The sequence below is a fragment of the Colossoma macropomum genome, unplaced genomic scaffold (genome assembly GCF_904425465.1).
Source record: "Colossoma macropomum unplaced genomic scaffold, Colossoma_macropomum, whole genome shotgun sequence".
In the NCBI taxonomy this organism is placed as follows: Eukaryota; Metazoa; Chordata; class Actinopteri; order Characiformes; family Serrasalmidae; genus Colossoma; species Colossoma macropomum.
In genome coordinates, this window is record NW_023494804.1 from 5,501,557 (window position 1) to 5,517,138 (window position 15,582).

General features: G+C 40.9%; 1 protein-coding gene across 1 annotated transcript in view; it reads right to left on the reverse strand.

Moving 5' to 3' along the window:
• kirrel3a (kirre like nephrin family adhesion molecule 3a) overlaps window positions 1-15,582 on the reverse strand; it is a 219,103-nt gene that overhangs the window by 80,880 nt on the left and 122,641 nt on the right. The window contains exon 3 of the mRNA XM_036595784.1: window positions 8,349-8,498. Within this exon, the coding sequence (XP_036451677.1) occupies window positions 8,349-8,498 (150 nt within the window). The remainder of the gene's footprint in view (window positions 1-8,348; window positions 8,499-15,582) is intronic.

Sequence of the window (15,582 nt, forward strand, 5' to 3'; positions counted from 1 at the left end):
AATGTTTTACATGTTTGTAGCCTGATTGCTAACACACAAGCTGTTCAGCAAATCCTGACTGAAGCACCTCCAATTTCACAGGCTACAGATTCTCCACAAGGGGGCGCCATTAGCAGTCAACTTGGTTTGGATGCTTCATAAGAGAGAAGCTTTGCATCAGTGACACTGAGAGTCCTTGTTCAGCCTTGCTATTTTATTATTTTTATTTTGCACAATAGTAAATGGTGTTTTTATAAGATTTCTGTTTATATAGTAAAAAAAAACAAAAAATCTGTGCTATTTTAATAATAATGTGGTATTTTTCATATCATCATTGTGATATCCAACAGCTTTATGCAATATGGCATTTATGTCCATATCATACAGCCCTAGAAGACACACACTGTAAAAAATGGCTCGTCAGATCAACCTAAAAAATGACTTCATGTGGTAATAAATAAACGAACAAGTTTTATTTAACCTAAATAAGTACTTTGAATAAATAATTCTTTAAATCAATGTAATTTTTTTAATTGAATAAAACTAGTTTAATTGCTTGTTACTACATGACGTAATGTTTTAGGTTGAACTCTTCCTCTGCCATAACTACAAAAAAGTTCTTTGAAAATCTAAAGCACAAATGTGTATGTAATAATAATAATAATAATAATAATAATATAGCTTTTTTGCCTTGAAGAGATTTGGGTAGCACTTTTATTTGAAGGCTACCTGCATAAGGACTTTATAACACATGAATAAGTATTGAATTATGTACTTAGCAATATTTGAGTATTTATGAACAGCTTATGCCATTAATCGCAAGATGACATAGAACGTTTTATGAAGTAAATGTACTGAGCCTGGCATTTTAAGGTGTTGACATGAGGGTGACAGACATTTATTCCTTTTGTACTTATAAATATATACAACTTATATGTTTTTATCTAGGCCTCTGGACAGCCTTGTATAAGCTCCATCATTTGAGAAGGACATAGTTATAACAGTGTTATAAATGAAACAAACTGTCCATCACTTCAGTTTAAGGCCCCTTATGTCAGTACAAAGTTATTTACTTCATAAAACATGTCATCTTAACATAAGCTGTTCATAAATACTGAAACATTGCTTTATAAATATGTTATTCAATGCTTATTCATGTGTAATGAAGTCCGTAGGTAGGTAGCCTTCAAATGAAGAGTTACCAGGATTTGTGTATGTGTTCTTATTTAAACTAGAAAAAATGTTTTTTAAAAGCAAAGAATTTATAGGGGCAGTTCTAAATACACTCGGATGTAATTACATCGTGGAAAAAAATTGGTCTACATTTATGATCAATTTACATCCTGTATCAACAGCAGGAGTGTAACAGTGCATTGTGACACTGTGATATCGCAATGGAACATAAGCCTTGTGGAAAATGAACATTATTATTATATCAACTTTCATCTAATACAACATCAAAGCTTGCAAACAATCAGCACCAATCAGTAACTCAGTCCAGCACTCCTCTTACCTCACAGTTGGTGTCATTAGAAAGCTGTGCAGCAACATAATTACGGACAAAATTTTTCTTCATTAAAATTGTGCTCAAAATATTATGAAAATACAGAATCATGAGCCAAATCAAACTACACTCTGCATTGCTACAGTGCTAAACAACCTCTTTCCATTTGTTTTAATGTCATACAATGACAAAAACATGAAGCTGACTGCTGAATTGTTCATGTTAACAAAGGACTTTTTTTGGCCCGTTTTGCCACAGAGATCTTGTATCAAAGGACCTCTTTGGCCCGACTCGTTTAGAAATATAGGCTGACGAAGAACAGAACCCCAAAACACGGCCCATGCTCAGAGACGGGGAGCAGACACGGCCCACTGGCCCAAAGCACAAAAGCCCTCCAGCATGATCATGCCGGCGAGACGAGGCGTCTACATGCTTCAGTTCCCATCCAGTCCCTACCTATTGTTCTCAACTCACAATGACAGCATCAAAGCAACTGGGATAGGCAGAGGAGAGAGCCTGACAATTCACCCTCCTCTTCATCCCACCCCGCACAAATGTCAGAATGTCACTTCGTGCCGATAATGTATGATTTCAAAGGAGACAAATATAGCCGAACCTGCGATTCGGGCCCTGGGATCACAGCGAGCTGGTGACCGTGAGGGAAGTTTAGGTATTAAAAATGGAAAGTCAATAAAGGAAGGCGTTCAGAGTGAAATACTGTCGTCATGATGGGCCAATCTGCACGCGCGGAGCTGTTTTCACCGAAGCTAAGAGCCGCAGATGTTCCTGCACGCTCGCTGGCTCTCCAACAAAGTGTGGCATTCAAGAAATGAGAACCAGCTGTTCCAAACTTAGTTATGATTCACGAAAATTAACATCTAAAGCACCTAGGTTTATAGCTTTGGGTGGTCGCAGTTATGGCTGGTGATAACAGAAGCATGTTACACAGTAACCACCGTTTTATTTCATTTCCAGACAAAATACAGTGTCAGATCAAAGCAGGAATTACACGAAAGCCTCAAACACAAAGTCAAATATCAAAGCTATCAGTCTTTAATGTCTACTCTTTATTTCTGTCCACCTGCTGACACTTCAACTCTTCCGTCCTTCCAATCTTAAAACCAACAAGTTACAGCTGTGTCCTCCCAACAAAGGCTGCTCACAAAGATCTCACACTGCTTTCTCATGCAGGAGTTTCCAAAACTGGAGTTCAAACAATTGTTAAAAGATACAAAGAAAACTGGACTCCTAACAACCACCTGCAAGACCGGACAGACCACAGAAACTAGATGATGAGATAAACAGCACTTAGAGCTTTCATCAAGCTGCTTCAGATCTAAAAACATCCACAGCCATTCTTCCACTGTGAGGCGACAACTCAGCGCTATGGGTCTGAAAGGATGTGTAGCTGTCAGGAAGCCTCACTGAGGAAAGAAGACTTGCAGTGGAACTCCAAAACTGGACACCTGTGACGTGAAGCAACATTTAGTCTAACTCTGTAACGGAATAACTTGGAAGCAGAAAGTGCAACCAACTTCTAAGACTGAACTTTGGAAAAATGTGGCAAAATGTCCAGGCAGATCTCTGGAGAACTGAAAGCGAGTCTCTTGAAACAAATGAAAGCTGTTATAACCACACTAAATAAAGAACACATTATACACTTCAGATTATATCATATTTAGTTGTTGTTGAGGCTTTTGTGTAATTTTCTATTAAATATTTGTTTTCTGCTTTTTTTCCCTGACTAAAATTATACTTAATGGCTGTTTGGCGTTTTGAAAATCAAATTAAAGCTGGTCTTATTCACTTATAGCTCTGAAACAAGCAGAGAGAATTCTGGGTAACACTTCATTTGAATAGTCCATGTTAGATTATTTGTAGATACTTAATTTACTTTAAAGTTACATTCAACTAAACATCTCTCTAAACACTGAACCTAGCTCTAATTCTAACCCTAACCTTAACCTCAACCCAAAACCTAAACCCAACCCCTCCACTGTTTATAATCAACTGGGTTTCAACAGACAGTTTGTTAACAATTTGAACATCTGTAGATGATCTATAGGGGACTATCCAAATAAAGTGAGACCGAATTCTGTGAAAAAGTACAGATTCTGACTTTCGATTCACACCATATTTGTATTTGTAAATAAAAGGGAAGATATTTTAGGGATATTTTAGTTTATTGTTGTGCGTACAGTCTTGATTTTTGCCATTGGTTGACACTGAAAAAGCCGATCTAAAGTACAGAACTGTCTGAACCTGTTGATGCAGAATGTAAACTGAATGTAAATGTAATTATGCGCATAACTACGTCAGTACTTACATATTAAAGTACTTACATTTAAACGGTAAATCAAAATGACAACGCTTATTTTAAGGGTTATATGACAACAGCGAGCTTTTCTCGTATTTTAATTTTAAACAGCCCTTTCAGAAAAAAAGCAGACCCTGATAAAAGAGCATGGTATCCAGGCTTTGCTCAGGTTTGGCCCATTGTCTGTGAGCTTCTCCATTTTTCATTTAAAGCCTCATTGTTTGCTTTTCCCCACACCAATCTACCTCGAGTGCTCCAAGTCGGCGCCATTGCTCAGCCTGACATTAACATCAGGTAGATTGGAGTGAGAGGATGTTTGGTGAGGGCTGCAAATATTGGCTTGCCGTGAAAAGGAGAGGCGCTCTCTTAAAAACGTGAGAGAGAAAACTCCTACAAAGTGGAAGTTCTGCTTTCTGACTGCTTTCCCGAAGGCAGCGTTTGGGCTGAACCAAGTGATTATCCCAGGTTTCCCACTGGCTAATCCATGGGGGAGAAAGGTGGACTTGATTTAAAAGTAATTGGAGTTTCCTCTCATTAACACTGGCTTGGCCATACATGTGGGCAGCTTAACGTGTCTTGTTCAACTCATCCTTAAGGCACGGGATCTCATCTCATGCATATCTTAATCCCTGAGATTTTCTTTGGACACTCATGTTCTGAACTGGAGATTAAAGTTTCAGAGTATCTTCATGTCAGTCTAAAACTGAAAATGAAATAATTCCACACAGATCAACCATAACATTAAAACTGCGTCCTTATTTCTACACTCATTGTCCATTTTATCAGCTCTACTGACCATATAGGAGCACTTTGTAGTTCTACAGTTACAGACTGTAGTCCATCTGTTTCTCTGCATACTTTGTTAGCCTGTTCTTCAGTGGTCAGTGTTATTTGGGTGGTGGATCATTTTCAGCACTGCAGTAACACTGACATGGAGGTGGTGTGTTAGTGTGTGTTGTGCTGGTCTGAGTGGATCAGACACAGCAGTGCTGCTGGTGTCACTGCTGGACTGAGAACCAAAATTTCCAGCCAACAGCGTCCTGTGACCACTGATGAAGGACTAGAGGATGACCAACACAAACTGTGCAGCAGCAGATGAGCTATCGTCTCTGACTTTACATCTACAAGGTGGACTGACAAGGTAGGAGTGTCTAATGGAGTGGACAGTGAGTGGACACAGTGTTTTTTAAACACACTTGCATTTTTCATAGCTTATTTTAAATGGCAATGATGTCAAGCTTGTAACAATAGAAGAACCCTTTTGGGTGCTATATAGAACACTTTTCAAAAAGGAGCTATATGGAACCATGAACACTCAAAGAACCCTTTGCGTAAATAAAGGGTTCTTTGCATGGTCGTTCTTCAGACTGATGGAGAATGTGTAGTAGATAATTCTATATAGCACCCAAAAGTCTTACGAGTCAAGACCACCGCAGAACAGCCCAGTGCAGCCCTGAGAACCATTTGGCCCGACAGTGGAAAAGTGGCCAAAGTAGGACTCAGGGCTCTGTTCCAGTCTGTGTTGTATTAATCTGCAGTCAGGAGGTCTGTGATCTTTTCTCTGATCGCCGAAAACGCATGTAATCCGTCCTGCAGGACCGGTCGCTAATGTAGAGCTTAGACCTACTATAGGCTATGTGTAAATATTAAGTTATACCTTAAAGCTACATTGAAGCTACGTTACTTGGTGCAACCAGTTAAATTCTAGAAGCTTGTAAACCTGAATGTAGTGGCGGTTCACGTTCAAACTAGGCTACGACTGAACTTCAGCTAGTGCAACTGGCTGCTGATCTCCAAACTGCCTCAGAACAGACACTCTTCACCTAACATCTGTTACTCAACGCTTAAATCGTTGAGCACCGTACAGTCACAGCTGGGAGTTTGACCAAACTCTGCCGTCTTTCTCTCAAGGCCCATTTTAAACAACACTGACCTTTGGAGGTCCAGGGCTTTCTCCCCGTGGCTTGGCAGCTCCAGCACATGGAAGCTGGGAGGGATTTCCCGGGGTCTAATTAGCCTCAGGGGCCCCTGCTGTGGATGCTGTACCTGCGCGGGCTCATGCCTTATTCAGCAGCCCGGCCTGCTCAATTCCTCTCCAGCGCTCTCGCAGAGGTTCAAAGTTCAAATGTCAATCAAGCAGGGCAGCTCCATGCCAGCCCGCTGGGCTTTGGCTGATGTACTTGCCTTCTGTTGGCTGGATAGGAAGTGCAAATTGAATGCTTAGTGTCACGTTATGATTCAATATCGTTTGGTCTGTTTTTTTCGGCGCGTTAAACGCTCAGAGATGATACAGCGGATAGAGGCGCGGAGCAGACGGCGTTAAAGAGAAGCCGAGCTCCGGCTCTGGACAGCTTCAGCACTTCACAGTGCCACACACCTGATTAAACTCGTCAGCTAATTATCAAGCCCTTCATGAGCCGCATGAGGGAGATCATTAAACCAAGCAGTAGCTGCAGGACTGGAGCTTGACACCCCAGTTCAGGAAAAGAGAGCCACTGCTTTACAGCTTTGAGAGATATTACTGCCATTTTGCTACACTGCTCAAATGAATTTATGCAATTTATGCAATTACCTATTTAATTATTAAGTTCCGCTATCTATAGCTTTGTATCTGCACTTCCATTTGTTTTTACGCCAAATCGTAAAAGGTGGAACAAAGGTCTGTTCGTACAGCAATAACTTTTCAAATTCAAATGATAGTAAAATATCTCTTCTTCCGTGTGTAAATATAAATCTATCATAAAATGAAAGTTTAGAATTCACCCTTTCTGCAGAATTTCTCAGCTTCGGTGAGCGACAGGTGAGAAATAATTCATCTAAAATGACACTGTGCTCTTGTTATCACTGGTAAATGTGTTAAGCTGATAACAGAGTCAAAATGCTAAGGGGAAGACAGCTTCCTTCTGAAAATCCCACCACAAGGTTATGATGTTAAAAAGAGCAAAGAACCCCCCCCCACCACACACACACACACACCCGCCACAAAAAATCAAAACAAAACAATCTTCTCTGGTCACTTTGAGTAAGTGGTAGAAACAAAGCTGGGACTCCACCTGCAGCCATCCAATCAGGCTCTAAAACAACGCTGTGAGGAGAAGGAAGGGGAGGAGGAGAAGGGGAGAGAGAGAGAGAGAGAGAGATAGAGAGAGAGTGAAGAGAATGAGAGAGAGAGAGAAATAGGTGAGGGAGGGAGGGAGAGAGAAGAGAATGAGAGAGAGAGACAAAGAACAAAACAGGATCATGATGAAGAGTGAGAAGAGAAAAAATAGGGGAGGGAGAGAGACAGACTAATGAGAGAGAGGACGGAGAGGGAGAGAGAAAGACAAAGAGAGAAAATAGGTGAGTGATGGGGAGAGAGAGAGAGAAATAGGTGAGGGAGGGAGGGAAGGAGAGCAGAGAATGAAAGAGAGAGAGAGAGAGAAATAGGTGAGGGAGGGAGGGAAGGAGAGCAGAGAATGAAAGAGAGAGAGAGAGAGAGAGAGAGAGAGAGAGAGAGAGAGAGAAAGAACGAAAGAGACAGAAACAGGAGCATGATGAAGAGTGAGAAGAGAAAGAAAAAAGGGAGGGAGAGGGACAAACGAATGAGAGAGAGGACAGAGAGGGAGAGAGAAATATAGAGAGAGAAACAGGCGAGTGATGGAGGGAGAAGAGAATGAGAGAGAGAGGAAAGAGAGAGGGATCAAGGGAGAGACAGAGAGAGAGTAAAGCCTATGAGTGGTCACAGTGCGCTGTCCTCGCGGGGGGAGGGGTGGAGGTGAGGAGGTAGGGAGGCGGGGGGGAGGTGACAGTGGGGGATTAATTGTGACACCTCCCATACATTAACTTCATTACCTCACTCAGGAGCCAGCTTGTGGCTTTGTATGCAACTTTTCAGAAGTAAGCCAGTTTGTCTGGGATTAAATGTCAGGCTAATGGCTGTGCCCGGGGGAGCCTGATGATTTGTCTCTGCTGCCACCGGACCAGCGGGAGGAAAAAAAAAGAAATAAATAAATAACAAAATAAAAAACAAATGGTTGCCCTCTCATCTATAATTAATCATTTTAATGGACCTGAAATCACCAACATCTTCACTTCCCTCTAAGTAACCAGCTTTAGATTACTTGGCTGAAACACTGACGCTCCGGAGCCAGAATAATGAACTGATGCCCCTGGAATATATCATGGTTTTAACAAGGAGCCCAGATCAATAATGATAATAAGCCCTGCTTTTGCCTGCCCACAGGCACATCTGATGCAATGCATTTGCATCAGAGTCTCATTGATTGGAAATCACAGGAGATGGAAAACATATCTGAGGTCTTTTACTACAGCTGATTAGCCCTGATTTGAGAACGTCGCACATTTATCTGATTCAAATGTCTACTTAGCACCTGCCTTGCAATTAGAGCCAGAAGAAATGTGCCCTTTCAAATGTTTTCCTGCTCTCTCGCTCGCAGGAGCGACTACTCTTCGGCTTCGTTACCGTGGCCTCTGACTTCCCCGCAAAGGCAAGCCAAAAAAGCAGAAACGGTTAAAGCGGTCGATAGAGAGCGACGCACTAAGACTGACCTAGAACGGTTAGACGTGCGGGCCGTGACCTGATGGCAGCTTGGATGCCCTGACACTCGAAGCTTCCATCGTCAGCCAGTTCGGTCCGCTGGATCAGAAGGTGGTACTCCCCTTTACTGTGGTCCCCGATTACCTCATAGCGTGGATAGCCTGCAAAACAAGAAACAGCACTTCTTAACAAGCCAAGCTTTAAAAATTTGCAGAGGGAAAAAACTGCAAGGAAAAAAAAGGAGAATAAATCAATAATCTGGACTCAGAAATTATGCTAAAATCTTATCGGGGCAAAAAGATACAACATTTGCACAACAAATGGATGAATGCCATTAGCAAATTATTACCCTTATTTAATGCCACTGTATAATCCAAGGCCGTCAAAAAGCATTCTCTCTTATTATCCCAGGCTTTGTACCATCCGCTGAAACACGTTCTGTTCGGGAGACTCTATATTCAAGGATCCGATGTAGCATTCCGTCTCTTGTGGGCAGCTCCCAACAAGATGCAATGATTAAAAAGACCTGTGCAGCCATTAACATGGCACTTAACAAACAGAGGTACAACGCTGTCCTTGACTTAGTCCTAGAAAGCTGCAGTGAGGACAGGAAGATAAGAGTCAAAAATGTTACAGTTCAAACAGGTCAACGTGTAAGTGGAGCGGTCAACATCTAAGTCAAATGGTCAAACATTAAGTGAAGTGGTGACATACGGGCACAATGTGCACGTCTGATACGTTTGTCATAAGAACACAAAACAGATAGGAGGCTTGGTGGGCCGAGTTTAGGATTGCTGAGGATTACACTGAAGCCCTACTTGAGCTGGATTAGTTTAACCTGGGGAGGTTCTATAATGTATGCAAGTAAGAAAATGTGTGATTTGAATCCGGTATGAATCTGCAGTGTGTGAAGTTTTCGCAGTCTGATAGTAATAATTGTGAAGTGATTTCAATCCAGTATGAATCTATACTGCAGATTAAAATCACTCCGTAATCAATCTAACAAGTATAATGTAAATACTATGCACAATAGATTCATTACAGATCACTTCTTAGTTATCACTGTCAGACTGTAAAAAAGCAGAGTGATATTGTGATTTTAATTGAGTACAGTAACAATTGTGATGTGGTCGTTTTTACAACCTGACAAGAGCAAAGGTGGAGTTTATAATTTTCTGCCTGACAGCCAGGAACAGCACAACGTTTAATATAACCCAAATTTGAATTTGATGCCAGTAACATGTTTTAAAAACGCTGGGACAGGGCAAAAAAGACTGGGTAAAGTTGTGTAATGCTAAAAAAAATCACCTGGTAGTTAAATGGCAACAGGTTAGAAACACGATTGGGTATAAAAACAGCTTTCCAGAGTCTTTCAGAAGTAAAGATGGGGAGGGGTTTAAGACTCTGTGAAAGACTGTGCGGGTAAACAGTGCAACTACTTGCACATCAGTGAAGGCACCATTAATGCTGAATATATATATATGTATATATATATATATATATATATATATAGGTTTTGGCAACACATGCTGCCATCCAGACAACGTCTTTTTCAGGGAAAAAATACAACAACATGGGTCTATAGTAAGAGTCTTGGAGCTGTCCAGACCTGTCACTCATGTAGTGCCTTATGAAACAAAACGTACGACAAAGGAGACCCCTGAACTGTTGAGCAGCTGAAATCCTGTATCAAGCAAAATTGGAAAAACATTTCACTTTCAAAACTACAGCAGTGTCTCTCAGTTCCCAAATGCTTACAGAGTGTTGTTAAAAGAATAGGTGATGAACCACAGTGGTAAACATGCTCGTCCCAACTTTTTTGGAATGTGCTGCTGGCATTAAAATCAAAATGGGCATATATTTTTCAACAATAACATTTCTCAGTTTCAACATTTGATATGTTGTCTTTGTATTGTTTTCAGTTAAATACAGGGTTTACATGATTTGCACATCATTGTATTTTACTTTTTATTCACATTTTGCACAGCGTCCCCACTTTATTGGAAACGGGTTTGTAGTTTTCTCAACCTCTACAGACGGTCTGCAGTAACAGCACTCTGCATCAGCTCAACGGGAACAGGTGGAGCAGAGCTGCTATAGGTTGAATGGATGGTGGCATGTAAATGTGTTCATGGTTGTGACATCACAACCATGATATATTCAAAGCAGGCTGTTTTATCAGTATTGTTCCTATACACAAACTGTATGGACAAGGAAGCTGTGACATCACAACCATGATATATTCAAAGCAGGCTGTTTTATCAGTATTGTTCCTATACACAAACTGTATGGACAAGGAAGTTCTGAAATAATATTGCTAATTTCCATGATACATCCACCTTTAAGTACCTTTCGATGCCGCAAAATAAGATGAGGGTGAATGCAAAACGACTGTGAAAGTCTGATTCATGCAAATTTGCTGGAAATACAGTTCTCACAAATCAGAGAGGGCACCTAACAAATACTGGCAGCTTCAGCATAATGCTGATAGTCTCATCCAGAACCCGTGGAGTTTTAATCATACTTTTATCATTTTCAGCTCCCGGAGCTTCTATTATATTTTAATGTTCTGTTTTATTTAAAAACACTTTTATTAGAGCTACTGATGCAGAGAATCGTCTCAAAGAACCTATGATATATTCTTTTTAATATTCTTTACTGAACGGCTTAAAACAATGGCTGTCATTTACAAGCAAGAATGTGAAATGGATCTGCCGAATTTAATGAGTGCTGCAAAAATGGCTTCGGGTTGATGTTGGACCAGCAGAGCCGCTGAGTGGGAGCAGGGACAATGATTTATTTCCACAAAGAGGAGTGTGGGCATCTCATTGGCACATCAATGGAGAGAAACAGGGATGAACCTTGGCTGAGTGAAGGCTGATCAAAGCAATAAATGAATGGATGAGGGGGCTAAAAGAAGAAGGGAAAAATAACGTGGAATGCTCCGAGTGGCGCCGTGATCAATTCGGCCCACGTTTGGGTTTTCAGGTGCTTTATGGGTAGAACTCGCTGAAGCTTGAAAAACACAAGATTGCAGACTCTTTTAATGTGTTATTTAGTTGGTATGAGCTTTAATTTATGGTCTCAGAAAAAACGTCCTTTGAAAGTGCTCAGTTAATCTGTGGCCTGAGATGCACTTGAGGTGAGTTTAAACAACAGAGCACATCTGTACGCAGTGAGGTAACCCAGGGCTTCCCAAACGTTCTCATGTAGAGGTAGTGTTTTTGTCCTGAGACCCCACTTTTACTCAAAATTGCCTTTATTTCAATATAAGAGCATATCCTTATAAAAATGACACAATCAAAGGCCTACACTGTCCCACGATTAGCGACACTGTGAAAAAAATACTACATAATCCAACATTATTTGTTCGGTAACACTTTACTTGAAGGGTGTCTACATAACATATTCATAACATCTTACATAAACGCTCCATAACATTTAAATCAACATTTCTAAAGCATACGTTTTACCCTACACTCACACCAGCAAAGCAGCCAGAAGTCATTCATTTTCAACACGAGCTGGCGATTTCCGGCGACAGGAGACAGCGTGAATGTTGGCGACACAAAGTGGGCGGAGTCAGCGATACGACAAATTTGAGTGGAGTTTAACGTTATGCAAATAAGGAGCTAAGAGATGTGGCGATTACCAATAGGAAGTGAGCAATGAGCAGCATAGCACACGCTTTATGTCCACCACTGTGAAACAGTACGTTCCTTCTTTGGTTCCTAGATAATTGCTCCTACCACAGGTGGAATAATGGTGGCGGTGCATTATCCGCAATGAGGCAAGAGGCGAAAAGTGTGAACGCAGGGTCACATGATGACATTTTTCTAAAGAAAAGTTTTCATTTTTTATTTTGAAAAACTACATTATTTTCAGTGAAACGCCTCATTTCTGGACAGCCAAGTTGGTCGTTAAGTGCTTTATAAGTATACCTGTAGAATCTTTGTGTGAAGCTTTTGTAAAAGAACATGAACATGTAATATTTATCTGAATTCTCAACGAGCAAATGTGCAGGTAAATAGTCAGCTTTCATTAATTACGGAACACTGTGATTTTACAGTTTACAATAACATACATACATACACCATCTAAACCGCTTATCCTTCTGGGTCGCGGTGGGGTGCTGGAGCCTATCCCAGCTGTCATTGGCGGAAGGCAGGATACACCCTGGACAGGTCACCAGTCCATCACGGGGCAGACAGACAGACATACACAGTCACACACTCACTCACACCTAGGGGCAATTCAGCATGTCTGCATGTTTTTGGACTGTGGGAGGAAACCGGAGTACCCGGAGGAAACCCACGCAGACACGGGGAGAACATGCAAACTCCACACAGAAATGACCCTGGTCACCCGGCCGGGAATCGAACCCAGGCCCTTCTTGCTGTGAGGCAACGGCGCTACCCACTGCACCACCGTGCCGCCCGTTCACCATAACAACGTTTTATTAAATATTTAGTACAGGATTTCACTGGATGTTGATTTAAGGTGAGGCAGCTAACGTTCATGTTTAATAATTATGGGTATATAATTTGTATTAAGGATAAGGCAGAGTTTAGTAAGAATAAATAAGTTTCTAACTTATTTAACTTTAGTTACGGTCCTGCAAATTCATCTGAACATCTGAACAAATACAAGATCTATTTCACTTATACTGCATTTTAATAGAAGCACCCAAAGCCTTGAGTGTCCACGCATTCACTGCATGACACAGTCTAGTGGGATAGACCACTATGTGTGAGCATTAAGAGTGCATGCAGTGTGCTAGTATAGGCATTCGTCGTCACCGCACCACAAATTAAGCTGGTGCAGCTGCCTAAAAACGCATGACAGAAGTTGAAAAGGAGTGAATAAACTGTGCTGCACTGTTAGAAATAAAGGTTCTGTGCAGGTACATTTTTCGTTCATCAAGGTCCAAACAAAGTAAATGTGCCCTCAAAGGTACAACAGTGGTTTTAAGGTCCAATTGTGTACATTAAATAAGTCTTTCCAGGTGAAAAGTTCGTATTTGTACCTTTTCATAACCGAATGATTTAAAACAGAACAGTAAAATAAAAGCCTGGAGACGAGACGGGGTGTGTGGAGTCAGTACAGCTTAGAAAATATCATCTCAGTGGATTATGGTACAGTTATGTTCCCTGACTAAAGGTACTGAGATGTACCCTTGAGGGTCCCACCCCAGTGACAAGAGGGGTCCTGCCCCAGTGACAGTTTACTACCTTTATTTCAGAGAATGTAGAAGACAAAACACAGACACCACCAGCCTCACCATCTTCGTCATTAGATTTCATTGCTAGACGTGGATCATCCTCACTCGCATGGAGTTGGTTTGGCTTTGAAAAGAGGGATGCAGCTCAAAAGAAGGCAATCTGCAAACTATGTTGGAAATCGGTTGCCGTTAAAGACGGCTCGTCAACTAACTTGTCTCACCATCTACAAACTGACCATCACACAGAATATGAAGAATATGAAAAGCTGTGGGAGTCAGCCGTCCCCAACAGGCCTAAACCAGCCAAGGTACCACAGAAACACACACAGCAAACTTCAGTGGATTCATTCTTCAATAGAGAGCCTTACTAGGCTACAGGATGCAGTGAATGCATGGACTCTCTAGGCGTGATTCTGACTGGGACATGCAAGACATACAAACATATCCATAACATTTAACATGTATGAGCACAACTACAACTCATTATTCAAGACTATGTTTACACCTCTTATAAATATACTTATAAAACAGATAGTTCCAGTCCTAAAATCTGATTGGCTGAGCCGCATTCAAAACTATTGTAAAATCCACGATATACGCACACCTATGACCGCCTCACAGCGACTGAATTGCGTGCTACTGCGTCACGGCGCGAAAACCCTTGTGCTTTTAAATAGAATAGAATAATCTTTGGCTCTCATGCTGCTCACATGGACCACAGAGTTTATTGATGATGTAAGAACCTGGTTCTGTTTAAACTGAGGGGCTGACAGCTTATGTTGTTCTTAGCTGGTCAGTTAGCTAACAGGCTAAAAGAGCCAACAGCCTAAACAACTCCAGCATTAATATCACAGGCTTGAATTAAGGTAGTTATGGTTTGACTCACTGTAAAATATCAGTATAAAAGTCTAAAAATGTCACTTGAATGTTTTACACACTTCAAATGTCCGTGTCTCAGTCAGAAGTCGCGTCAAACCCAGGCTGAATCCCAAACAGCTCCGTACTCCCTAAATAGTGTTCTAGCTATGAAAGTTTAGAAATTCTAGCCTCTACAGCCAAACAGTGCATCATTTATCGAGTGTGGATGTGTCTGAATCCCTAATGACTATTTCTTATGTGTATTTTGCACCGCTGGGCTGCAGGACCCAGTATTTAAATTCCCACTATGTAGGGTCACTGTGTAGGGAGCAGTTTGACATTCAGCCCCAGCGTGAGAGGAGCGGCGCCGCTGGATTGGTGCTAAATACGACTCGCAGTGGTGATCTGTGCTGTTTTATCGTATGTTCATTGTCATACGACAATTTAAAAAATTCATGAAATGACCACAATATACAGCAACGGGCGAACGACCATTGAACTCATTCAGCTGTCCATGGTTGCTTGGCAACAATACCATATTCTAAAGGAACTACATTTCTTGGCGGAATACTTGTTTATATAATAATAACTACACATGTATATAATAATAACTAATAAAATAATTATTTTCTGAAAAATTGCCATGAAAGGCTGTGCATTATTGTGATTTTGTTATAGGGAAGGGAGCTTTAGGCGCTGCACTTCATGTTGTGCCTAAAAATGTGAAAAAACAGTTCTAAGCTTCCTTACAAATGATAAGTTTCTGTGTACTAGGGCTTTATTAATAGTTTGCTAATAGTTTAGTAATCACTAGGAATCAGACCTGGTCCACGCTGTGAGCTAGCCAAGTAAGTCAGCACAATAGCTGCTTTCAGAATAACCGTCCACCTAAAGGATCCTTAGGGAACCAAACATGGTTTTTCTATAGCATTGTTTTAAGCACCTTCATTCAAATGTAATTTAATATGTAATATATGTAAAATATGGAATTACATGGTGTTCTCTACAATTACTAACATTTTTATTCTATTTACACTCTCTGAGTCTGGCATTTGTGTCAAGGTCAAAAAAAAGAGACAAATATTGAAAAAGGTAAAATATGCTTTTTCTTTCTGCAAAATATAACTGTACACAACAATAACTTTCCATCATATTCAAATCAGAAT